Genomic DNA, 27,216 nt, shown 5'->3' on the forward strand with positions numbered 1-27,216 from the left:
CTGTCCAGAACCAAGGACGTCCTCGGGGAAGATCTGATACAGCTGACTGATATCCACCTGCTTGTCTGGCTGAGATTCACCATTCGGCGATACGTTTTCTGAGAGAATAAAAATGTTGAAAAAAGTGTGAAAACCTCCTGTCTTCAGTCACACAAGTTCAATAGGCAAACACATACAACCTTAGGCAGCCCCGTAGCTATTAACATATCAAAAAGTTGACAGCCACACAAACCAAGCAGTCGGACACTAAAAGCCAGCATTTTCAACCTGCCCACTGAATGAGTGACTTAACTGAGGAAAGACACCAGGTCGACTAAAGTTATCATATATCCGTCAGCATTTTCTGAAGATCTATACAGCGGAACCCTTCTTTAAGATCCCCCAATTAAAGACTTCCTCTTTTTTACGACCCTCCTTTCTCAGATGCTTTGTTCATAACTTCTGTAAAATTACATCCATTTTAAGACTCCCTACCTTTCTCAGACCTGATTTTCGTAGATTTTTAAATGTCGTAAATGGGGTGTTCCACTGTATAACAGAAAAAACAATACTCACCATCATCCTTAGAGCCGCTGGATTGCGGAGTGACAGGCATCAAGCCTTGCCTTAGTGCCTGTTCCCAGTGCCGGGCTTGTTCCATGCCACTACCACTCTCGGCGGACGCCACGATGTTTGACTCCTGATGACCGTAGCTGAGGTCTTCGCCCACGCAATACGTCATGCCGCCCGCTGTGTGAATCTCGAAGACGTGCGGAGCTCGCGAGAGGTCAGAGGTCTTGGCTACCTTGGCCGGCTCGATTGATGTAATACTGTCCAGGGGAATTTCCTGCGGAAGGAAGGAGAGTTTGAATGGACAGGTATGAGGCCTTTTTATAGTACTCAACTCCCCATTTTCTTGTGTATTCACCATTTTTCTTGTGTGTTTGTCAGCGTGTTTTCGTCGTTCACGATGGACGTGATAGCAGGCACAGCCTTTGGTGTGGAGACAAACTCGCAGACACAGGATAACGATCCTTTCGTCACCAACTGCAGGGCCTTACTCACAAAACTGGCCCAGGCAAGCAAACTTCAAATGTTTGCCAGTAAGTCGATTTCAAGTACATGTACGCTACAATTTTCATAACGTCTTGAACGGATCGTTGATAGAAACCCAAGATATATGTGAGCTATATTATCCGCTTGTCTCAAAAGACAATTTTCGTTTTTGACTGATCAACCGCGTCTTGTTCCAGGGTAGTGTGTGTGTGTGTGTGTGTGTGTGTGTGTGTGTGTGTGTGTGTGTGTGTGTGTGTGTGTGTTTATGTGTGTGTGTGTTTATGTGTGTGTGTGTTTATGTGTGTGTGTGTGTGTGTTTGTGTGTCACGTGTGTCACGTGTGTGTGTGTGTGTGTGTGTGAGTGTGTGTGTGTGTGGGTGTGTGTGCGTGGGTGCGTATGTGTGTGTGTGCGTGCGTGCGTGCGTGCGTGCGTGCGTGTGTGTGTGCCTGTCTGTCTGTCTGTTTGTGTGTGTGTTCCTGTGTTGTTGGTTTTATACCTGCTGGTCTGTTCTACCGTTGACTATCACGAGCTTTGTACTGTCGCAGCACTGTTTCCTGTGATCACCCCGTTGCTTCGCGCCTTTAACCTGACCACTTTTTCTGATCCCGAGGCCGACTTTCTGGTCAACTCCGTCTATACCATGGTGGACGACAGAAAGAAATCCACAGAAGGAAAGGTGCTTATTTAAACTTAAGTAACCTTTGCATTTAACCCAAACTTCATAATCATTCAAAAATTCAAATTATATTACATGTAAGAGAATTCAGTATGAGGATTATAATCTTTGTATATAATTAGTGCGGTCTGTCAAACCGTCGTATGCGTAAGTATGTGAATGATGGATCACCATGAGACAGTTGCCTTGAAGCGCTAATTAAGTTGTATAGCATCTGTTATCCTATTGTCACCGTCTATTTTCCCCGCCCAAATGAGTGTATTACTGCAGTAAAATCTTAGAAGTTACAGTGAATTTAGGACAAAGGTCAGGGGCCATTGTATGTTTTATCTTAGCTATTTATCTATCTACTGCATTGTAATGTACTTATGACGTGTTCTCCTCGACAGAAGCGCACAGACCTCCTGCAGCTTCTGGTGGACGTGGAACATAATGCCTCCGGCGGAACTGCAAACCGTATGGGTAGCGAATAGTGCCAAAATGTGTTGCATGCATTTGATATGTATAACAGAAAGATGGCTAACGTTAATTTTCCACTTGCTAGCCTTTATTTGTGAGACATTTTTTTCTTCTCAATTTTCTTTCCTTTAAATTTATTTTTATTTTAGTTGCTGACTTGATTACTTGTCAGTTTGAAAAGCCCCGTTTTTGTATGTATTTCAATTTGTCTTTTGTCTGTTTTTCTGTTTCTTTCCTTCTTTATCTCATTTCTCTGGGTAGATTTTGGTCTTCTGACAAACGGTCGTTTACATGTTTCAAGCAAGAAACTATGAATTTTGCTCGGATCTGCATATCTGCATTTACATTTACTCTTTCACAACAACTTTGAACAACACTTGATCATTTATGTGTAAGCTAGCTACATTCGAGCGAGATAAAAAGAAACAAGGGGAGAGAAGCGGTCAAAACACGAGGCAAAAATGAACACGAGTTATTTTGGAACTAGTGAAATGTTTTGTGGCCGGAACTTTTACTGAAACCTTTTTAAATTTCTATTTATTTATGTTTTTTTTGTTTATTTATTTATCCATTCCTTTCTTTATGTATTTGTAAATCCATTTATTCATTTACTAATGTATCTTTTAACATTTACGGTATTTATTCACTCGTTTATTATTTTATTTTCATCGTTATTTGCTGTTACCATAAATGACGAGGGAGGAGATAGTGGGTCAAGGTTTCATCGTGCTGATCGCGCGCTTTGACACTGAAACTGTTCTCTGTTATCACCAGAAATGACGAGAGCTCTTAGCATATAACCACGCTATGTCCCAAATAGTCTTCAGTACTGAAGGAGATAGTAGCTATAGTGGGTCAAGGTTTCGTCGTGCTGATCGCGGGCTTTGACACTGAAACTGTTCTCTGTTATTACCGTACAGAAATGACGAGGGAGGAGATAGTGGGTTAAGGTTTCATCGTGTTGATCGCGGGCTTTGACACTGAAACTGTTCTCTGTTATCACCAGCAATGACGAGAGAGGAGATAGTGGGTCAAGGTTTCATCGTGTTGATCGCTGGCTTTGACACTGAAACTGTTCTCTGTTATTACCGTAAAGAAATGACAAGGGAGGAGATAGTGGGTCAAGGTTTAATCGTGTTGATGGCTGGCTTTGAGACTGAAACTGTTCTCTGTTATCACCAGAAATGACGAGAGAGGAGACAGTGGGTCAAGGTTTCATCGTGTTGATCACTGACTTTGAGACTGAAACTGTTGTCTGTTATCACGAGACTGAATGACGAGAGAGGAGATAGTAGCTAGTGGGTCAAGGTTTCATCGCGTTGATCGCGGGCTTTGACACTGAAACTGTTCTCTGTTATTACCGTAAAGAAATGACGAGGGAGGAGATAGTGGGCCAGGGTTTCATCGTGTTGATCGCGGGCTTTGGCACTCAATGAAACTCTTCTTCTCTGTTATCACCAGAAATGACGAGGGAGGAGATAGTTGGTCAAGGTTTCATCGTGTTGATAGCGGGATTTGACACCACGGCCAACACACTGCACTACCTCGTGTATAACCTGGCCCTGCATCAGCACGTGCAGCAACAACTCTTCCAGGAAATCGTGGACAACCTTGGTGATGTAAGTCGCATTCAGGTAGAAATAGGTTGAGCAACGTAGCTACCCTCAGAAGGTAACCCATCAGAATTACCATCCACTGGGTTAAACAGTCAACCACAAAGCACTGACCTGAAACGGTCAGCCAAAGAGCCTGTCGAGGTGCTAAATAATTGAAATACATTGAAACGCCAAAAGGGAGTATAAAAAACAAACAAACAAACACACACACACACACACACACGCACACACACACACACACATACACACACACAGGTACACGCACACACACACACACACACACACACACACGCACACACACACGCGCACGCACACAAACACACACACACTGACACACATACACACACACGCGCGCACACAACCCCCCACACCCACACACACACACGACCCCCCCCCCCACAAACACACAGCATTGTTTCTCATTCTCATGATTAGCGTTACTGAGAAAAGCTTTTATGATCAAATTATTCTTGCACTTGATAGAATTCGAGGTTGTTCTTGTGACGAACGAAGACGGGGGAAGAGTCATTCTGTCTATGCTTGTATCAAACTTTACTTTCGCTATTCAAAGTCTACCCAGCCGTTTCGAACAGTGAAACCCCCCTTTTAGGACCCCCCCCCCCCCCCCCACCCAATTTAAAACTTCCTCCCTCTTAACGAATATGTTTTTTCAGCCTTTTTGTTCATAACCTCTGTTAATTTACCCCCATTACTCCCTCTTTTGTAACCGGCACGGTTGGCCTAGTGGTAAGGCGTCCGCCCCGTGATCGGGAGGTCGTGGGTTCGAACGAACCCCGGCCGGGTCATACCTAAGACTTTAAAATTGGCAATCTAGTGGCTGTTCCGCCTGGCGTCTGGCATTATGGGGTTAGTGCTAGGACTGGTTGGTCCGGTGTCCGAATAATGTGACTGGGTGAGACATGAAGCCTGTGCTGCGACTTCTGTCTTGTGTGTGGCGCACGTTAAATGTCAAAGCAGCACCGCCCTTCGTGGTCGGCTGGGTGTTAAGCAAACAAACAAACAAACAAACTCCCTCTTTTTTAAGACCTGATTTTCTCAGATTTTTGGAGGTGTGAAAAGTGTGGTGTTTGTGCAGGCTGACCCTACCTACGACAATGTGGCCACGTTGAAATACCTGGACTGTGTGGTTCACGAGACACTCAGACTCTTCCCTCCGCTTCCTTTGTAAGTAAACGCTCATACTGATTTCCAACAGTCGAAGGAAAAAGTAAGAATAGATAAAAAAAATAAAAAAATAAAAAAAAGAAGATAAGATAGGGCACTCCACAAAAATGCAATCGCAAGTGTGTGTGAGGTATGTGTGTGTGTGTGTGTGTGTGTGTGTGTGTGTGTGTGTGTGTGTGTGTGTGTGTGTGTGTGTAAGCGTGCGTATATGTGTTCGATGCATGTGTGTGTCTGCATGTTTGCAATCCACAAAACGCTCATACTGATTTCTAACAGTCGAAGGAAAAACTAAGAAATACATAAAAAAGATAGGGCACTCCACAAAAATGCAATCGCAAGTGTGTGTGTGTGTGTGTGTGTGTGTGTGTGTGTGTGTGTGTGTGTGTGTGTGTGTGTGTGTGTGTGTGTGCCGTGTGTGCGCGCGTTTGTATACGTGCGTATTCTGCGCTCGCGCGTGAGTGCATCCTCTCTTTCGTCTGCATTCCACATACGTTTTTACTTACTTACAATGTTGATCCAGGATAAATCGTCGCGCCAAAGAGAGACGGATCATCAAGGGAGTGACTATACCCGCGGGTTGCGGGGTGGGAATCCCCATCTACCACATCCTGAGAGATCCGGAGTACTTTGAAGATCCGGAGACATTCAACCCTGTCAGGTGAGTGCTGATATTCACCTATCCATGAAAGGCACAGTTTTTTTTTCTCCGTGTGAACGAGTTTGCTCACCATCTCAAATCTGATCAGGCTTTTGCATGTGACATGGACATCCCTCCTTTTGGACTCATACCAAAAATCAACAGCCTTGGTGCTTTATGTGCAGAATAGGATTTTTGTGTTGATTAATATATAGAAAGCCACTTGTGTCAATCTGCGAAATTAATTCATCAAAACTTTTCTCGGACATAAAGCACCCAGGATTTTGATATTTTTGCATGTGTCCAAATGGAGGGATACTCTCATTCCATGTAAAGGCCTGGTCAGATCTGATATAGCCCGGGGGGCCCGGGTAGCTCAGGTGGTAGAGCACTGGACTTGCGATCGAGAGGTCGCTGGTTCGAATCCGGGCCGGGACGGACACGCGGGTCAACTTTATGTGCAGACCCAGAAACGGTATCCATCTCCCACCCCCGTGTCACCACAATGGCACGTTATTTAAAGATCTTGGTCATTCTACCATAAGTGCAGATGGCTGATACCACCTAAACACGCAAACATCAAAAAGCCGGGAGGGCGTAAAACTCGATTCGTATAAACCAATTCATGTCCAATATAGGCAATTAAGACCTGACGGACAATAAGCCCCTTAGAATTTACTTTTTTTACTATATAGCCGAACTGAGTCTAGGGAAGGAGTGTGCCTTGAAACTAAAACACACACCCTAACCTTATTCTCGCTCCGCCAACTTCAGCCAAAATGAGGTCAAACATTTTGTTACAACCTGTGTTTTTCTCATTCTCAAGTGCCATTTTCTTTGTTTTTATCAGGTTTTCGGGGGAAAACCGCGCAAAACTCGATCCTTTGACGGTCGAACTCCCGTTTGGTTACGGTCCCCGGCAGTGCATAGGTATGCGACTGGCCTTGCTGGAAATCAAGTTTGCTGTGGTCCGAGTCTGCAGGCGTTTCCAGTTCCTCAAATGTGAGCACACGCCTGTGAGTAAACCGTTTGAAGTCTTTTATTGGATGCAGGTGTTCGTAGGTATTGTTTGTCTGAGAAGGTGGAGATTGTGTGTGTAAGGGAGGAAATGGGTGAGTATAGGGTGAGTGGTGTGAGCAAGCGAGTGTGAGTAAGCGAGTGTGTTTCGTGTGTGTGTGTGTGTGTGTGTGTGCGCGTGTTTGCGTGTGTGTGTGTGTGTGTGTGTGTATTTGCACTGCTGTTTTTAACACGTTTCGACACACACAACTCAAACCCTACAACGTTATTCTTTACAACTTGCCGAAGGTATGTCATATTTTCAAAAGTGTTTTTCTCTCTACTACGTTGTTATTACCCATCTTGCAGGACAAAGTTGACTTCACCGCAGCTAGCCTCGCCACACCCAGAAAGCCCATCAAGCTTTTAGTGCAGCCCAGGAAAGCCACATAAATCTCCCCTAGCCTGCGGGAGGGACACAGCAGTCATCTCTCTTCGCGAAGACCCGTTAAACGTCCAGTCCTTCGCGTGTGTGTGATCATGTATATTCACAGTGTATGTTTGGCACAGAGGCTCAACATAATTATCCCCAAATTAATTTTGTTTGTTTGTTTGTTTTCTTAACGCCCAGCCGACCACGAAGGGCCATATCAGGGCGGTGCTGCTTTGACATATAACGTGCACCACACACAAGACAGAAGTCGCAGCACAGGCTTCATGTCTCACCCAGTCACATTATTCTGACACCGGACCAACCAGTCCTAGCACTACCCCACAATGCCAGACGCCAGGCGGAGCAGCCACTAGATTGTGAATTTTAAAGTCTTAGGTATGACCCGGCCGGGGTTCGAACCCACGACCTCCCGATCACGGGGCGGACGCCTTACCACTAGGCCAACCGTGCCGGTCCCCAAATTAAGAACTTACACTATTACAAAATATTTTTAAAATAAGGCCATACCTTTTTGGCTTCAATTATTAAAGGTTTTATTTTGGAAATAGGGCCTTATTTTTGGAAGATAAGACATTCTTCAGGCCTTAGGTTTTGGATTTGTGACCCTTTGTGCCAAGCATACTTATGAATGTGACAAGATTGTGTGATTTGGACTTGGACACACACTCAAAAAATCAACAACAACAACAACAACAACAACAACAACAACAACAACAACAACAACAACAACAACAAAATCACAGTTTGACTTCTTCGTGTTCAGAGTGAAGAGTTTTTGTTGAATTAATTTGGCAGGTGAAAGGTAGTGATGAAAGAATAGACGATTTTTGGAAATAACTCCGTCGGGTTTGTATGTGTTGTGGAAGAGTGACCGTTTCTTGCAAAACCGCTGCCAAACATTGGAGGAGCCAATCAGTAGCGACGGGAGTGTTGGACACACGTGCTCCTCTCCATTGTTTCACTCACACACCCCTCGCTGATGACTTGCCCCTCCAATATTTGGCGGAGGATTTGCAAGAAAAGGTAACTCTCCCACAACACGTACTAACCCGACGGAGTTATTTCCGGAGTTCGTCTATTCCAACTGTGCACAAGGCGCAGTCATACCGTTGATTTTTGGTACGTTTCAAAGTGGATAGATGCTGTTCTTACGCACAGTAAAGCACAGACAGATCTGTGATGATGCACATATGATCGCTTGAACGAGAAGGACTGTTTCTTTGAAAAGAGTGCACTTAGCCCAGTCGACGTTTTGCACGCAGGTTCAACGAAAAGTCAGGTGGGCATCCAGGATGTTGTTTTGACCGTGACTAATATACCTTTCTCGTCGGATTTGCTGTTCTTACTTTTTAACATGGCTCTGAATGATCCTTGTTATTGTTGCAACTTGTATGCAGCCGGTGGAAGAAATTGTTTTGGCTGTTGGTGGTGGAAACAGAGAGAGAGAGAGAGAGAGAGAGAGAGAGAGAGAGAGAGAGAGAGAGAGAGAGAGAGAGAGAGAGAGAGAGAGAGAGAGAGAGAGAGAGAGAGACAGAGCGCTTCGTGTGTGTGTGTGTGTGTGTGTGTGTGTGTGTGTGTGTGTGTGTGTGTTTTAGAGAGAGAGAGAGAGAGAGAGAGAGAGAGAGAGAGAGAGAGAGAGAGAGAGAGAGAGAGAGAGAGAGAGAGAGAGAGAGAGAGAGAGCTCAGTTTCAGGTAAAATAATTATGTTGTACGCTAGCAAGTATAAGAGATAAGCAGACTGCGTTTTGTCGCATGTAACATATTTTTAATAACACTAATTCCAAGTTAAACTGATATGTAAATTGCAAATATTCATGACTCTTTTGGAGAAAAAACCAATCTCTGTTTTCACGATATATCTTGGCATAATTCTTACGGGTCCTGCCCCTGTCATCTTTTGCAGGACATGAGGGTTAAAACTATTTGCGATGTGACGTGGGTTTGGTTCGTATATCATTATATTTAGTCAAGTTTTGACTAAATATTTTAACATCGAGGGGGAATCGAAACGAGGGTCGTGGTGTATGTGCGTGTGTCTGTGTGTGTGTGTGTGTCTGTGTGTGTGTGTGTGTGTGTAGAGCGATTCAGACTAAACTACTGGACCGATCTTTATGAAATTTGACATGAGAGTTCCTGGGTATGAAATCCCCGAACGTTTTTTTCATTTTTTTGATAAATGTCTTTGATGACGTCATATCCGGCTTTTCGTGAAAGTTGAGGCGGCACTGTCACGCCCTCATTTTTCAACCAAATTGGTTGAAATTTTGGTCAAGTAATCTTCGACAAAGCCCGGGGTTCGGTATTGCATTTCAGCTTGGTGGCTTAAAAATTAATTAATGACTTTGGTCATTAAAAATCTGAAAATTGTAAAAAAAAATAAAAATTTATAAAACGATCCAAATTTACGTTTATCTTATTCTCCATCATTTGTTGATTCCAAAAACATATAAATATGTTATATTCGGATTAAAAACAAGCTCTGAAAATTAAATATATAAAAATTATTATCAAAATTAAATTGTCCAAATCAATTTAAAAACACTTTCATCTTATTTCTTGTCGGTTCCTGATTCCAAAAACATATAGATATGATATGTTTGGATTAAAAACACGCTCAGAAAGTTAAAACAAAGAGAGGTACAGAAAAGCGTGCTATCCTTCTTAGCGCAACTACTACCCCGCTCTTCTTGTCAATTTCACTGCCTTTGCCATGAGCGGTGGCCTGACGATGCTACGTGTAAAATGGCATTGCGTTTCATTCTGTGAGTTCGACAGCTACTTGACTAAATATTGTATTTTCGCCTTACGCGACTTGTTTTTTTCTTGCCGATGTAACTGTCTGGTGTTTTAAAGTTTATGTCACGATAAAATGCCTTTTACGCAGCGTTAGTGTTTTTATTATCAGTGTGTGTGTGTGTGTGTGTGTGTGTGTGTGTGTGTGTGTGTGTGTGTGTGTGTGTGTGTGTGTGTGTGTGTGAGAGAGAGAGGTGGAGAGAGGTGGAGAGAGGTGGAGAGAGAGAGAGAGAGAGAGAGAGAGAGAGAGAGAGAGAGAGAGAGAGAGAGAGAGAGAGAGAGAAAGAGAGGGAGAGAGAGAGCGAGAAATACGAAGTGTCAAAACGTAGAAACTACAAAATAAACGCACAACAAACAAGGATAAACTACGTTTCACCAAAAAAGACTCTAGTCGCCTCTCCCACGCACGCACACACACACACACACACACACACACACACACACACACACACACACACACACACACACACACACACACACACACACACACACACACACACACACATCATTTGAATATATTCATACATTTCAAACAGCAAACAGACGGCGCAGGGGAGCAAGAATTGCACAAAGTTTTCACTTTTATTGTTGGTTTTGGAATTGACACAAAATAGAAACGACGTACCGCCTACCGCCTTTTTTTTTGAGAGCTAGGGATTTGAGTTTTTCACAGTTTGTTAAAAACAAGGTCCTTGCCGCCCACGCGATTATGCACACCGCCCAGACGTGTCACGTCTAGGCTTCCACACGGGATGAGACCATCCTTCAACTTAAACACATACCATATATCAATAGCTTTGCTTCTTCGTGTGCAGAGTTCGATTATTTGTTGTTGAATTTTATCGTAAGTGATTTTTTCCCGATTTCCCAGGTCAACTTATGTGCAGACCTCAGTCTAGTGCCTTATCCCCCTTCGTGAGTACACGCAACCACAAGACCAAGTTCGCACGGAAAAGATCCTGTAGTCCATGTCAAAGTTCGTCGGGTTATAGAGACTGACACGAATATAACCAGCATTTTTTCCCGGAAAGCGGCGTATGGCTGCCTAAATAACGGTCATATCGTACACACGTGGGAGTTTCAAGAAGAAGAAGAAGATAGAAGAAGTGATTTAATTAAACCTGTGTCAATCTGCTAAATCAGTTCTGCAAAAATCCCAACTCTTGACAGAAAGCTGGGATGTAGTTTTTGTTTGTTGGTGTTTGTTCAAGTGGAATGATGCTCTTATCCCGTGTGAAAGTTTGGACAGACCTTTAGCTATGAACATGATAACTTAAACGAATAGGACTGTGCTTTTAACACTTACAGGTTGTTCGAGGTATGGAATAGTCACTGCGGACAATTCCACATTTTAAGCCAGATTCCACTGTCCGTTTACACAGCGCTGTTTTACGTCGCGAATGAAGTGGTCCCGCATAAATCAGTAGCTACGACGCAGGTACTTTAGGTACATGTACACAAACACTCGTTTCGTTAGGCCTGGCGCTCACCTATGTGTAACCGAGTGCCGAAACACTACGATCACCTCGGGAGGCGAAGTGCAATCAAACAGGATTGAAAATGTTAGGGCTAATTTCTTAGCCCTATAAAACCCCGAAGGTTTCCATGAACATACAGACAATCGGAAACCACAAGACCCCATCACAAACAGAATTCCACAATCCACCGGTGTTGACTTAAAGGCCAACAACTCGGGTGCAGAGTCTGCTGTGAAAGGAGCGGTAGCCTCCCCTGTCACAATCGCCCCCGTTTGAATGAACTTCGTCCCGAAGTTCCGAACCGCGGGACCACTGTCCATCCCAAGTTCGCAGAATGGGAACAGCACGAAAATGTTCAGTGGTCATATTATGCCATTACCTGAACATATCATGCCGAGTCCCATCCTGCTCGCAGCGCCAGATGTAACCGAGTGCCGAAACACTACGACCACCTCGGGAGGCGAAGTGCAATCAAACAGGATTGAAAATGTTAGGGCTAACTTAAAGGCCAACAACTCGGGTGCAGAATCTACTGTGAAAGGAGCGGTAGCCTCCCCTGTGACATATGTAACGCCAGCAGGACAGACGACGCACTGCAGATTATAGAGGTGATTCTTTTTTATTTCCCAGCCCGCTACACGTTGCGTGAAAAGAAAACAGGCCAAGTACTCGTCATAATCCCTATTGCAACATGCAGCGCCGCTGACCCTGCGCAGGTATATTTTGCCCCTTACGTTCACACTTCGCAGAGCGTTGCGGAATATGAAGGAAACGCACTTAGACCATGACTTATATTTCAAGTGGTTTGTTTTCGTTCTCCATGCAGTCTGGGTTAATGACCGCTTGTGATTAAGGAGTGCATCAAAACAATTAGGTGCAAGACGAAACATCTTGGAGAATGTAGCCTTTCGGACAACGTGGAGATTATATAAGAGGTTGACCCGTTTTTGTGTCAGTTGCTCAGAGCAGCTGGACACATACGCATCATCGTTCCTATTGCTGCTAACTGGATACAGTACGCTTTCAGGAAGTCAAGTTCTTGAACGGTAAGTGAACGTCTTTATTGTATTATCTAATTGTTGCTCGGTTTGCACCCGCCATGTCAATAATTTTTTTCATTGCCACTGTATTTCGAATATGGAATATTCTGTGCAGTGTATTTATCTGTATTTGAAAGGAGTAACACTTTTTTCTACGAGTGTAGATATTAACTTACCAACATACACAGACATAGATAGAAAGAGAGGCAGTCAGACAGAGAGACGGACAGCCAGACAGAGAAAGAGACAGACAGACAGACAGACAGACAAACAGAAAGACAGACAGGCAAGGCAAGGCAAGGCAAGGCAGGCAGGCAGGCATGCAGGCAGGCGGGCAAACAGACAGACATGCATACATGCATGCTTGCAGGCAAGCAGACACATACAGGCACTAATACAAAGACACGGACATTAAGCTAAAATACAAATACGGACGCACTCGTAATAGACATGCAAGCACACTGACACAGAAACAGACACAAGCACAGAGACAGATACAAACACAAACACAAAGACAGACACAAACACAAACACAGACTCAGACAGGCAGACAGACAGACAGACAGACAGACAGGCACAGACAGACAGACAGGCACAGACAGACAGACAGACAGACAGACAGACAGGCATACAGACATACTAAAAAACTAATGTGCAAACGCTAAACCAATGGCCATAAAGCACCATCATAAACATACTCGCTGGGGTCGCGCTCATTCATGCATGTTGCTGGGATTTGTTTTCTTCGGCAAGTATGCCGATATGGCCGTCAAGTTTTTGTCGACCTTGAAACAAAGTTCGGAATGAGTGGGCTTTTACGTGTACGTCTCCCTCTCCCTTTCCATGGCATTTAGGCAGTCATACTATGTTTTCGGAGAGTCAAGTTGTATAATTTTGTTGTTGCTTGTCTTTTTTAATTTATATTTTTCTTTTACAGGTTTTTTTAAGATTTCTTTTTCTTTTTCAGGTTAAAAAAATCAGAGTCAGTACCAAATTGAATGGCCTTGTGCTGTTGTTCTAATTTTGTTTTGTTTAACATATCTTATCTGTATTATTTGTTCTCTCTCATCTTCACAGCTGCATAAGCTGCCAACCACGAACCGCCATGTTGAACCTCTCACCTCTACATGTAGCTTTACTGCTGCTGTTAGCACTCGGGACTTGCTTGGTTTCCCAGACTTCAGGCACGTCGCAGCAGCCGAACATTGTCTATATTCTGATTGACGATGCTGGGTGGGGGGACTTCCAAACCCACGACCCTCTCATGGTGTCGCCTAACATTGCCAGACTGAGGCAGGAGGGAATGTTCCTCAACCAGTCCTACGTTCTGCCAATGTGCGGACCTACACGATCGGCTCTGCTCACTGGCAGGTAAGTCTAATAAAATCAGGTTTAACTTCAAGGACAGTGACCCAAACAAACGGATTTCGAAATTAACTCTGTCGGGTTTGCATGGGTTGTGAAAGAGTGAATACCCTTGCTTTTACAAGGACAAACATTGGAGGGGCCAATCACTAGCGAGGGGTGTGTCTGAAACACGTGGACAGGAGCTCGTGTGAATAAATTTTCCCCTGAAAAAGCAAGGGTTTTCACTCTTTCACAACCCATGCAAACCCGACAGAGTTATTTCCGAACATCGTCTATCTAACTCTGTCCGCCAACATGCCCGCAATGCAGTTATTTCTTTTAAAAATGAAAATACAGTTTACGGAATGAATCGGATTTGAAAGTTAGAATTATCGCTTTCAAGTTACTCACCGTTATACCTTATTTCTAACTCATTGCCAAGATTCTCTCTGACTGTACATTTTGGGACCTTCCTCTTGCAATAGCTTAGCTGAATTTGGACTCTGTTTTGAGTTTACCCAGATCAGACAAAAACAGCCTTTTAAATTCATCAGGTAAAACACAAATAAAAGAAAATCTGTATTCAGACTTTCTATGGGATGAGAATTCTTGGCGTCACTGGCGGTTTCTGCAAGAGGGACGTCGACGTATTGAAACGAGACAGGGTATCGTAATGTAATAGTAATGTAATCTTGTCATCTATCGTCACTGCAAGGTACCCGCACACGTTCGGCATGCAGGACAACACAGTGGGCGGGAACAAAAAGTTCTGGATGAACGAGACCTTCATGATCCTGCCACAAGAACTTCAGAGTCTCGGCTACACAACCCACATGCTGGGCAAATGGCACCTGGGCTACTGTCACCCAGGGCTCACGCCCCTGGGGCGGGGCTTCAATACTTTCTACGGCTTCTGGTTGGGATCCCACAATTCGTACTACGACCACACCAAAGGCAGCGGCAGGAGGAGGAGGATTTACGACTGGTGGGATGGCGACAGTATTGATTGGTCTGCGCGTGTAAGTTGGTGCTCTTGTTTGCTTGTTGGCTTGGTTGGTTGGCTTGGTTGGTTGATTGTTTGGTTGTTCGGTTGGCAGGTTGTGTGGGTGATTCCGGTTCGGTACCGACAACTGGCACTACGACCACACTATAGACGCCGACACACGATGGAATTTGGTCTGCTTGGGGAAGGAATTTTGATTGGGTGGGCTGGTTGATTGATTGGTTGGTTGGTTGGATGGTTGGCTAGTTGTTACGGTTGAACTCCGAGAACTCGCAATACAATTACACCAAAGGCGGTGGCAGCAGGAGGAGAATTTATACGACTGGTGGGATGGTGATCGTATCGAATGGTCTGCGCGGACAAAATGCTCGTATAATCATGATGTTAGATGAATTGAGGATGAATGTCGCCTGTTCATTTCAATGCTACTTTTCGCTGGGCCAGGAGACTGGTTCTGCGTAGCTCTCACTAATTACTTTGTAAGAGTGTTTACTTCCCTGTCTGTCAGCGATTTATATTTAGAGGGCTTACTTCCCCTTGTTATTTGACCTTACTAATGTTCCCCGTCGGGGTCACGACCCACCGTGAGGTGCAGATCGTGGAAGAGTCGAGCACGTCACTACTCGTCTTCGTGTGCCTGTCTTACGACGCTTTATATTTAGAGCGCTTAATAACAAATAATAAAACAAAAATGTTTCTTTCGGGGTCATAGATTGGCCTTTCTGACACCCGGGGCTGTGCGGATCGTTGAAGAGTCGAGCACGAACAATCCGTTTTTCATAATTATACCTAGCTCGATTTCTATGTAGAGAACTTACTTCCCTTGTTATTTGACCTAACACAAAATAATATTATTGTTGCATTTCAGGGTCAATACCAGTCGCCTGGACTGAGCGGATCGTTGAAGTAACGAACATATCCTCAACAACAAGGGAACCAACTGCCCTTGTTATTCGACAGTACACAAATGTTGCATTTCAGAGTCAATACCAGACCGGTCTTTTGAACGCCCGGGATTTGCGGATCGTGGAAGAGTCGAGCCCGTCCTAACCGTTCTTCAAGTACCTAGAAAACGGCGCTTTATATTGAGAGAAATACATTCTCTTGTTATTTGATCTTGCACAAATGTTGCATTTCAGGGTCAATACCTGACCGATATTCTCAGCGCCCGGGCTGTGCGGATCGTGGAGGATCGAGCGCGTCCAACCCGTTCTTCATGTACCTGTCATACGGGGCTTTGCACGGGCCCTTCGAGGCGCCTCAGCACAACATCGACACCTTTGTTTCTTCACCTTGCAGATGTTACTTTTCAGGGTCAGACCGATCTTCCCCACAGCCGTGCGGTGCAGATCGTTGAAGAGTTGAGCACGTACTTTTTCGTTATTCACGTAGCCTACCTTGCTCACATCGCATCATGTTAAGGGAACTAACTTCCCTTGTTATATGACATTACATATGTGTTGTATTCTAGGGGCTCTACAAGATATATCTTCTCATCGCCCGAGCTTTTTTTTAAAGATTTTAGTCAAGCAGTATGTAAGAAATGTTAAGTCCTTTGTACTGGAAACTTGCATCCTCCCAGTAAGGTAATATATTGTACTACGTTGCAAGCCCCTGGAGCAAATTTTTGATTAGTGCTTTTGTGAACAAGAAACAATTGACAAGTGGCTCTATCCCCTCTCCCCCCTTTCCCCGTCGCGATATAACCTTCGTGGTTGAAAACGACGTTAAACACCAAAAAGAGAGAGAGAGAGAGATCGCCCGAGCTGTGTGGATCGTTGAAGAGTCGAGCACGCCCTAACCGTTCTTCAAGTACCTAGGAAACGGCGCTTTATATTGAGAGAAATACATTCTCTTGTTATTTGACCTCACACCCGCAAATGTTGCATTTCAGGGTCAATACCAGACCGATCTACTCAGCGCCCGGGCTGTGCGGATCGTGGAAGAGTCGAGCCCGTCCAACCCGTTCTTCATGTACCTGTCTTACGGCGCTGTGCACGGGCCCTTCGAGGTTCCCCAGCACTACATCGACACGTACTGTGCCCACGTCACCAACACCTCAAGACAGATCCACTGTGCCATGATGGCGGCGCTGGACGAAGGGGTGGGCAACGTGGTACAGGCTTTGAAGAGAAAGGTGAGATCTGTCGGTAATGTTTTACATGTTTTTTCTCTTTCTTTGGGCAAGTAGTGCTATGCCTGCTGAAAGTGTGTCCCGCTTCCCAGTCCCTCCCCCCCCACCCCTGCATGAGTGTGTTTGTGTGTGTGTGTGTGTGTGTGTGTGTGTGTGTGTGTGTGTGTGTGTGTGTGTGTGTGTGTGTCGAATTAAGACGAACACTATTGTGCTGCAATGTCAAGTCATTACACTGCCGAAATCGTTAAATTTACCTTCTATGGGTTTTTCGGATGCTTGTGCTTGAGGGAAGGGTAACAATGTCATTTCGATGTGCAAAAAAAAAAAGGCGAATACTCCTTGACTCTTTGCATCTCTCTCTTTTTCTGTCTGTGGATAAGCGTGGCAAACTCTTTCTTTTCAAACAGCCTCACGTATATCCTTGAAAAATGTGCCATCCTTACCTCGTCAAAAGAAGACCTTCTGACAAAGATCACAAATTCAAATCTTTAAATCTCAGGGAACCTACGACAACACCATCATCCTCGTAATGTCGGACAACGGAGGACCGATTAAAGGTGGCTCCGTCAACTGGCCGCTAAGGGGAGAGAAGAAGAGTGTGTTTGAAGGTGGCGTGCGTTCCTACACCGTTCTCAAAGCGCCTGGGCTGGCCGAGACCAACGTCACGTGGCCTGGCATGGTGCACGCCATTGATTGGTTGCCTACCCTGCTGACGGCGGCTGGCGGAGTGAGGTGAGCTAGGATTTGCTTCACTGTGTTACGATACAATGATGTTGCAAAGATGTATTTTCTTTAACAACATGGCCATAACTGTGTTTATTTGGCAATTTTCTAAAGTTCAAGGGAGTTGTTTGTGTCACATGTCCCCCACCCTGAAAAAAGTTCGACAAATCTACTGAAATGACGGCAAGGTTTTTGAGGATTTGAAAGAAGTTTGCCGACTGCCGACGCTAACGGACTTCCTTAAGATGTGAAACTCCACCCCACCAAACCCAACTTCATGATTCTGTTGGCATCTTAATGTTCTTTTCGTGTGCAGTTCTTGTCACCTAGTTTGTTTGTGTGTTTTTCTATAGTGGAATGCAAAATGAGACCCTTGGGACCAGCCAAAGGGTTCCTTAATTACAGAAGTTCTCTTCAGAAAGGTACTTTTTTTGACACATCATGTTCACTCGCATTCTTTTATTGTCTTTGACTAAAGGCCAGACTACACCCACGGCAAAAACCTTTGGCAGAGCATGACGAGGAACGAGCCGAGCCCTAGGACGGATTTCATTTACAACGTCAACGATTTCAGGCGCTTCAATCACATCGCTGTTCGCCTCAACAAGTGGAAATTGCTAGGGTTAGTGTTGTTTGTGGGACCTGTGTAGTTATTTTCAGTCAGTGTTGCCCAGGGCAGAGGCGCGTGAAGCAAAACTGGCCGCTGGGGTGGGAACAAGCCGCGGGGTCTGATTGGTTAAAATCACAACAAATCTCAATTTCAATCCGAGCCCGCGGTTGCGTACAACCCATTTGGGTAGCGCCCAATTTCGCTTCTTGCACCTTAGCCCTGGGCCCAACTATCTCCTTCGGTAACGTGAACTTGTACAACTGTTCTTAGAGGGCCCCAAAGGGGGGGTATCATCACGATCACGGGAAGGGACATTTTTAGTTTTCACGATCACAGTTACCTTGATTTTTGTTTTCACGATTACAAACACCTTGACGAATAGAGGATCATAGAGTGATACAGCTGTGAAAAATGTACGTTGAAAATAAAATGCTTTGCAATAATGCCCATCACGATCACGAAAACAAATGACGATCACGATCACGAGACTTGATTTTTGTGTCATCACGGATCACGGGCAAAGTCCCATCACGATCACAGAAATGGAAATTTCGGCAATCACGGTCACAGAAAGGTCAAAAAACGCCAATCACGATCACGATTTTAAACCCTCTGGGGCCCTCTTCTTAAATTATACTCCCATGTTTGTATGTTAGACCTGTACCAGGATTAGCCAGGAACCAGAAGTGGACACCGGGGTTCAAGATCGGGTGGTATCCCCCGTACCAATTGCTGGACAGAGGAGTGCCTTGGGAGGACATGAAGAGGAAATATTCCACATCCCAGTATCTGCTGTTTAACCTGGAACAGGTGCGTGTGTGGGGAAATGTTGAACATTTGGGAAGGGGTATGGTGAAGGTACGATGAGGATGGTGGTGATTTTGGGGAGGAGGGAGGGGGAATATTTAAGGTGTGTGTGTGTGTTCGTGCGTGTGTGTGTGTGTTCGTGTGTGTGTTTGTGTCTATGTGCGTGTGTGTGTGTGTGTGTGTGTGTGTGTGTGTGTGTGTGTGTGTGTGTGTGTGTGTGTGTGTGTGTGTGTGTGTGTGTGTGAGATCTAATTCGTTGAATTGTCCAACAAGTGCCACTGACAAGATTGGTTTGCATAACTCTTACCTACTATTGTCAGTAATTGCCTTGCGTTCTACGAGCTTACCTCCCTTCCTTCTTGTCTGTTCTCTTGAAATGTTAAAGATTTATCATTTAATTTGATTTTAATTTTTTTAGGGGACGTTTTTCTTTTCTTTAGGAAGACCTTGCAAGGTCAAGGCACCACATCACTGTGTAATGTTTATCTGTTATTCCTTCTCCTTCTTTTTAAAAAAATTAATTTTCAAAATCGATATTCACAGGACCCAGAAGAAAGAAACAACGTGTACAATGATCCCCGCAACGCCGACATCGTCCGACAGATGGAGATGAAGATCGAGTATTGGGTGGGCCAACCGGGTGTGCTGGACGGCGTGTACCCGCTTCAGCCCATCAACACCAACCCGGATAGAGGACGGAACAACAACGGCCAACATCTCGCCACGTGCTGGTGTGATCCACCCGGATTTGCTGATCGACGAAACGTCTGCCCCGCACAAGGCAGAAATGGTCGACGCCGTGGAAGAAATAGAGGATAGGGTTCGAATCATCTTCTACCCTATACCGGCAGTCAATAGATGTACAAAGAATATGTATGTAAAAAAGGCACATAAATGGGATTAGTCTTCCGGCCGATTAGGGGCCGGATGTGAATACTTGCACAAATAATCTGTATTGAAAAAAGACATTGACATAGAATTTGTCTTCTAGTGCTACCCTACTGTCTGTGGATACATGTACATGTACAAAGAATCTGTATGGAAGAAATACACATACATAGAATTCGTCGTCTACCCTACCGGCTGTGAATGCAAAGAATCTGTAGGGAAGAAAGACACAAAAATAGGGTTTATTTTGTACCCTATACCGGTGTAGGATCCGGTCCGGTCCCCCCTCTGAAGTAGTCCCCCGGGGGACCAATTCGTGGCAAAAACTGCGCTATAATGGTCCCCCCTTAGACATCCAGCCTTGTTTTTCTTGTTACAATGTTAGTAATGTTACCAGCAATTTTAGAGAAAAGAAAGGAAAGAATCAGAGACTGGTTTCATTTCTTCTTATCAGTATTTATTTATTATTCATTTTATTTCATGCGATTTTTCTTTTGAACGGCATTATAAATCAGATCTATTTTATTTTCTGCAAAATATAGTCAAACAAAGAGATTGCTGTCTGTGCACTACATAATACCGGACGAAGATATAGATTGAAAATGGCTTGAATGCCTAAGAAAAACGAGGCTGGATGTCTAAGGGGGGACCATTATAGAGCAGTTTTTGCCACGAATTGGTCCCCCGGGGGACTACTTCAGAGGGGGGACCGGACCGGATCCTACAACGGCTGTGAATATATATATATATATATTAGAATGAATACCCTTCTTCGCCGGGAAGAAGTAGAGCCGAATGAAGTAGAAGAAGAAGTAGAAGAAGAATACCCTTCTTCGCCGGGAAGAAGTAGAGCCGAATACCCGGCTTCGCCGGGTACCCGGCTTTGCCGGGAAGAAGTAGAGGAATACCCGGCTTCGCCGGGATGAAAGCGTTGTGGACAGTGACCTTCTAAAAATAGTAACGGGAATATCCGGCTTCGCCGGGATGAAAGCGTTGTGGACAGTGACCTTCTAAAAATAGTAACGGGAATATGGATTGACGCCACACGAAGGAAGGGAGATAAACGCAAAACACTGGAGAAGATAAGGAAGAGTTACTGGGAATGGATCTGGGAAGATGAACAGAAAAACCAAGATCGGTTCAGCGCTGCGCGCTGAGAGCACGTGTTGAAAATTCTCATCGACCAGGTTGTGTCCGGGGTCTACCTGAATATGCCCACCAAATTTGAAGCAGAGCCATCGAGAACTTTGGCCGTGCATCGCGAACACACACACACACACACACACACACACACACACACACTCACACACATACACACACACACACACACACACACACACACACACACACATACACACAGACACACAGACACAAGTCGTATATAGATATAGATACTAGATGATTACCCGCTTCGCCGGGTACCGGCTTCGCCGGGATGATCGCGAGACAGAGTATGCAGGGGCGGATCAGTTCATTTTATGGGGGGGGGGGGGGGGTTCCAAAAGTATATTGTGAAGATATGGGTGTGAAGGCGCGAAGCGCCTAGCTTGCTAGGGGGGTCCGGGGGCATGCTCCCCCCGGAAAATTTTGAAAGAAAGGATGCAAAATGGTGCAATCTGGTGCATTCTGAGAATGATCATTACCAGTTTCAGGCAGCAGATTTTGTCACTGATTAATACCCCAAAAATTGAAACTCAACCCAAAAAAACACAAACAAATATTTTTATTTTTTGGCTGGGGGGGGGGGGGGTTCCGGAAACCCCAGAACCCCCCCCCCCCCCCCCCCTCGTCCGCCCCTGGTATGAATACCCGGCTTTGCCGAGGAAGAAGTAGAGCCGAATACCCGGCTTTGCCGGGTGAGTTGCGCACCGTACGCCGGCTTCGCCTGGTACCCGCGATTGACGCCACACGAAGGAAGGGAGATAAACGCGCAAAACACTGGAGAAGATAAGGAAGAGTTACTGGAAATGGATCTACAGAAAAACCAAAATCGGTTCAGCGCTGCGCGCTGAGAGCACAGGTTGAACATTTTCATCGACCAGATTGTGTCCGGGGTCTACCTGAATATGCCCACCAAATTTGAAGCAGATCCATCGAGAACTTTGGCCGTGCATCGCGAAGAGAGACAGACAGACAGACAGACAGACAGACAGACAGACAGACACACACACACACAAGCCGTATATAGATATAGATAGATAGATATACAAAGAATCTGTATGGAAGAACAGAAATAGGATTCTTCGTCTATCCTACCGGCTGTCAATACAAACAAATGTATGGAATAAAGAATCACACTTTGTTGTTGTTGTCTATTCTTCTGTGAGTAATAATAATTAAGTAGAAGTGCAATGCAGTTGGCACAGTCGTCAACAAGCCAAGGCACTGCATACCCAAGACAAAGGCACAGACACACACACACACACACACACAAACACACAAACACACACACACACACATATAGCAACACACAGACACAGACACTGTTACACGACACTTGAGATTGACGAAGTTCTCAAATGTCGTATAGTCAGATAGTTGTGTTCTTTAATTCTACGTGGCCCGTCTTCACAGCAGCAGACAAAAACTCGTCAAATTGAGTTCGAGGATTTATTTAGCATTCCAAACATACAACTGCACATCGTAGCAAAACTCAAAGTAGAAGCTTTTTAACATACAAATCGCGCTGGCCTATATATAGCAAATACTCAATCTCGAGAATATTCCAGACCGAACATGATACAACTAAAATTATATGAACCGTCCATGGACTAGAATAGTGACATTCTCTGTGACGTACATCAAAAGCGCCGACGCACTTAATCCGAGCGAACGCCACGAACCCACGACTCAAAACAATGTGGTAAACAACTTGTTTTGACAGGACTAGAAAGTTCACCTGCATTCTCGTCCAAACATAAATATTGTGTTTACAAAATATAATATCGGTACTTTCCCACAAAGTACAAATAAGTCAACTACATGCAACACACAAAACTGAACCAAAGTTCAGCAACGGCAGCGTTTCCTAACAGACACAGACACACACACACACACACACACACACACACACACACACACACACACACACACACACACACACACACACACACACACACACACACACACACATTATTATGGAAACGCACAGACACACTCACACACTTTACTCAGAGAGGAAACAGAGAGACCCAGAGAAAGAGAGAGAGAGAGAGAGAGAGAGAGAGAGAGAGAGAGAGAGAGAGAGAGAGAGAGAGAGAGAGAGAGAGAGAGAGAGAGAGAGAGAGAGAGAGAGAGAGAGAGAGAGAGAGAGAGAAGATAAAAATTTTTATTTACGAGGGTAATGATGTAAGCAGGACATTATTTTTTACAATCAGCCCTCGTCCATGAGGGAACAAGGGGGTCATGCCAATACGTCCCAGTACCATTGTGTCCCAGTACCATTGCGTCCCCAAAAAATGCCGTCTCATTGCGTCCCGTACCATTGCGTCCCAACAAAATTGCGTGTCGATAGGTCCCAAGAAAATTGCATCTCGATACGTCCCATAAAGGAATCCCATTACGTTCCCGTACCATTACGTCCCAACACAATTGTTACTTGAGCAATGCTTGAACGCTGCGGTGGGCAGTGTGTGTGTGTGTGTGTGTGTGTCTGTGTCTGTGTGTGTGTCTGTGTCTGTGTGTGTGTGTGTGTGTGTGTGTGGCATGGATATTGTACGACAGAGTAGGTCAGCGAAAGGATGAAAATTAACAGTGGATTTTATAATTACGGAGTATCTTACCTTATATTATCCGAGTAATTTCAAGCTTCAAGATTGCATAAATTTACGTCGCAATAATGTTGAAGCCTGTATGTGCACTTACTTGACACATTTATTTTTTTCTCTTTTCTATTGTGTTTTGTAAAAAAAAAAAAGTTGTTGTTGTTGGTTGTTGTTGATGTTGATGATGATGATGATGACGACGACGAGATGATGATAATGATGATGATTGTGGAGATGATGATAATGATGATGATCGTGGAGAAGAAAAGAAGAACAGCTAGTTGAAGGCCTTTATAATGTTCCTTTTTTTTTAGGCGTGTGTTACTTACAGTCCCTGTTTATGTAAAGTAACATAACAGTTTCTCGCCCAATAATATTTAATTCAAGTGTCTTCGATTTATGAATCCAAAAGGAATTTTGATCGCAGGAGGGTTGCAGAGTAATATGTTAAATGTTAAACATGTACATACGAACCAGGATTTTACCAGAATATGCAGTTGTTGATTTTTAAAGATACAGTTGTGTTTGTTCAGTCATTAAACAGGAAGAAAAATGAAATGATTTGTTATTGAAACATCGTCCCATATAGAACTAGTCTATGTCACTGATTGTGCATGTATGTATATTCTTGCGCGCGCGCGCGTGTGTGTGTTTGTGTGTGTGTGTGTGTGTGTGTGTGTGTGTGTGTGTGTGTGTGTGTGTGTGTGTGTGTGTGTGTGTTTGTGTGTGTGTGTGTGATGTACGTATGTGTGTAGGTGTCTGTGTCTACATTTGTGCGTGTATGGGTTTCGCTATCTGTGTGTCTCGGTGTCTATGTGCTGGAGGTTCGATGACTGGACAGTCAGTCTAGCTTTTCTCAGAAACGGGTTTAAACATCGTCTACTCAGTAAATAAGCCTACAGTCATGTCATGCTCGATTACATACAGTGGAATACAAAGCGGTGTACTGTACTGTTTCGGTATTTTTCTTTGTGTCGAGCACCGCTAAAGCATATATTAATTTTACACTTCGGTTTAGGTTAGCGTGCTTCAGTTCATTTTAAAAGAAAGAACATGGTTACCTCAGAAAACTGTAAGGAAAGCAAGGAGCGCCTCAAAACAAACAAACTGACATGCAATATCTTATTTATTTATTTATTTTTATTTTTTTCCACTTCACCTCATCTCGACTAACCGGTATACATCTTTTTATTTTATTTTTATTTGTGAAATATTGCTATGTACCGACACAATTTTTATTACAAATCGTGTTGAACGCGTTTTGTAATAAAAATTGTGTAATCCGAACACGATTTGTAATAAATTTATTACAAAACGCACTTTTATTACAAAACGTGTCGCTATATACACTGCTACAGTAACATCTCAGAAATTAAATTCACTAGTATTGGGACCTAATGGTACGGGGACGCAATGGCACGTAATTGTATTGGGACGTAATGGTACTGGGACGCAATGGTACTGGGACCCAATGGTATTGGGACGCAATGGTACTGGGACGCAATGGTACTGGGACGCAATGGTACTGGGACGTAATGGTACTGGGACGTAATGGTACTGGGACGTAATGGTATTGGGACGTATTGACAGTCATGTTCCCGGAACAAGAATAATACTAACACCTAGAAACATCATAACAAGTAACTCATGATATCATAATAAAAGTAATGACACTACTACTACCAATACTACTAATACTACTGATGATGATGATGATAATTGTGATGACAAACAAACAGACAGACAAACAGATAAACATACAGAGACAGAGAGGGAGAGAGAGAGACATACAGACAAACAAACAAGTCGCGTAATGCGAAATTACTACATTTAGTCAAGCTGTGGAACTCACAGAATGAAACTGAACGCACTGCATTTTTTCACAATGACCGAAGTCCGCCGCTAGTGCAAAAGGCAGTGAAAGTGACGAGCCTGTTTAACACGGTAGCGGTTGCGCTGCATAGCACGCTTTACTGTACCTCTCTTCGTTTTAACTTTCTGAGCGTGTTTTAATCCAAACATATCATATCTATATGTTTTTGGAATCAGGAACCGACAAGGAATAAGATGAAATTGTTTTTAAAACGATTTCGGAAATTTAATTTTAATCATAATTTTTATATTTTTAATTTTCAGAGGTTGTTTTTAATCCGCATATAACATATTTATATGTTTTTGGAATCAGAAAATGATAAAGAATACGATAAACGATAAACGTTAATTTGGATCGTTTTATAAAAATATAATTTTAATTACAATTTTTAGATTTTTGATGACTAAAGTCATTAATTAATTTTTAAGCCTCCATGCTAAAATGCAATACCCAAGTCCGGCCTTTGTCGAAGATTGCTTGGCCAAAATTTCAATCAATTTGATTGAAAAATGAGGGTGTGACAGTGCCGCCTCAACTTTTACAAAAAGCCGGATATGACGTCATAAAAGACATTTATCGAAAAAAAGAAACAAAGTCTGGGGATATCGTACCCAGGAACTCTCATGTAAAATTTCATAAAGATCGGTCCAGTAGGTTGGTCTGAATCGCTCTACACACACACACGCACAGACACACACACACACACACACACACACACACACACACACACACACACACACACACACACACACACACACTTACACCACGACCCTCGTCTCGATTCCCCCTCTATGTTAAAACATTTAGTCAAAACTTGACTAAATGTAACAAACAACAAGTCGCGTAAGGCGAAAATACAACATTTAGTCAAGCTGTCGAACTCACAGAATGAAACTGAACGCAATGCAATTTTTCAGCAAAACCGTATACTCGTAGCATCGTCAGTCCAGCGCTCGTGGCAAAGGCAGTGAAATTGACAAGAAGAGCGGGGTAGTAGTTGCGCTGAGAAGGATAGCACGCTTTTCTGTACCTCTCTTCGTTTGAACTTTCTGAGCGTGTTTTTAATCCAAACATATCATATCTATATGTTTTTGGAATCAGGAACCGACAAGGAATGAGATGAAAGTGTTTTTAAATTGATTTCGAAAATTTAATTTTGATCATAATATTTATATTTTTAATTTTCAGAGCTTGTTTGTAATCCAAATATAATATATTTATATGTTTTTGGAATCAGAAAATGATGAAGAATAAGATGAACGTAAATTTGGATCGTTTAAAAATTGTTTTTTTTTTTTTTTTACAATTTTCAGATTTTTAATGACCAAAGTCATTAATTAATTTTTAAGCCACCAAGCTGAAATGCAATACCGAAGTTCCGGCCTTCGTCGAAGATTGCTTGGCCAAAATGTCAATCAATTTGATTAAAAAACAGGGCCGGACCCAGGGGGGGGGGGTTCCAGGGGTTCCGGAACCCCACCCCTGGAAAAAGCATGTACCTTGCTTTGACTTTTACCAGTTATAGCACCAAAACAATGCTGCTCTTAACCCTCAAAACAAGGCCCAGAATGCACCAGATTGCACAGATTTTAACCGTTTTTCAAAAATTCGTAAAAAAATCGCAGTTCTTGACTCTTTGGGTGCAAGTCAATGAAACTTGGTAGTTCTTCTAACGGATAGCTGCCTGAGGTATGACT

The 27,216-nt window shown here is 43.7% G+C and overlaps 3 protein-coding genes and 1 non-coding gene across 5 annotated transcripts in view; 3 read left to right on the forward strand and 1 right to left on the reverse strand.

Annotated features, from left to right (window-relative positions):
* LOC138952570 (serine/threonine-protein kinase D1-like) overlaps positions 1-910 on the reverse strand; it is an 18,728-nt gene extending 17,818 nt beyond the window's left edge. The window contains exons 1-2 of the mRNA XM_070324257.1: positions 556-910; positions 1-98 (exon numbers count right to left, since the gene is read on the reverse strand). The exon at positions 1-98 is cut by the window's left edge and continues 19 nt beyond it. Coding sequence (XP_070180358.1) covers positions 1-98; positions 556-910 — 453 coding nt within the window. The remainder of the gene's footprint in view (positions 99-555) is intronic.
* LOC138952995 (cytochrome P450 3A24-like) overlaps positions 1-9,942 on the forward strand; it is a 115,147-nt gene extending 105,205 nt beyond the window's left edge. Inside the window, exons 8-15 of one of the 2 annotated variants that reach the window (XM_070324763.1) lie at positions 931-1,082; positions 1,582-1,712; positions 2,102-2,174; positions 3,633-3,790; positions 4,884-4,972; positions 5,493-5,630; positions 6,460-6,625; positions 6,975-9,942. In XM_070324763.1, the coding sequence (XP_070180864.1) occupies positions 931-1,082; positions 1,582-1,712; positions 2,102-2,174; positions 3,633-3,790; positions 4,884-4,972; positions 5,493-5,630; positions 6,460-6,625; positions 6,975-7,058 (991 nt within the window). In that variant the 3' untranslated portion in view covers positions 7,059-9,942. The remainder of the gene's footprint in view (positions 1-930; positions 1,083-1,581; positions 1,713-2,101; positions 2,175-3,632; positions 3,791-4,883; positions 4,973-5,492; positions 5,631-6,459; positions 6,626-6,974) is intronic. The other variant, XM_070324764.1, reaches the window with a different exon arrangement.
* Positions 5,975-6,047, forward strand: Trnaa-ugc (transfer RNA alanine (anticodon UGC)). The gene has a single exon. It is a non-coding gene; the product is annotated as a tRNA-Ala (tRNA).
* Positions 9,943-12,120: 2,178 nt separating the features above from the next.
* Positions 12,121-24,204, forward strand: LOC138953000 (arylsulfatase I-like). Its single transcript, XM_070324767.1, has 8 exons — positions 12,121-12,376; positions 13,448-13,741; positions 14,433-14,736; positions 16,615-16,857; positions 17,354-17,586; positions 18,056-18,199; positions 18,844-18,997; positions 19,538-24,204. The coding sequence occupies exons 2-8, from the start codon at positions 13,476-13,478 to the stop codon at positions 19,811-19,813; spliced, it is 1,620 nt and encodes a 539-aa protein (XP_070180868.1). The 5' UTR covers positions 12,121-12,376; positions 13,448-13,475; the 3' UTR covers positions 19,814-24,204.
* Positions 24,205-27,216: the final 3,012 nt, after the last annotated feature.

The sequence above is a fragment of the Littorina saxatilis genome, linkage group LG17 (assembly GCF_037325665.1).
Source record: "Littorina saxatilis isolate snail1 linkage group LG17, US_GU_Lsax_2.0, whole genome shotgun sequence".
Taxonomy (NCBI): domain Eukaryota; kingdom Metazoa; phylum Mollusca; class Gastropoda; order Littorinimorpha; family Littorinidae; genus Littorina; species Littorina saxatilis.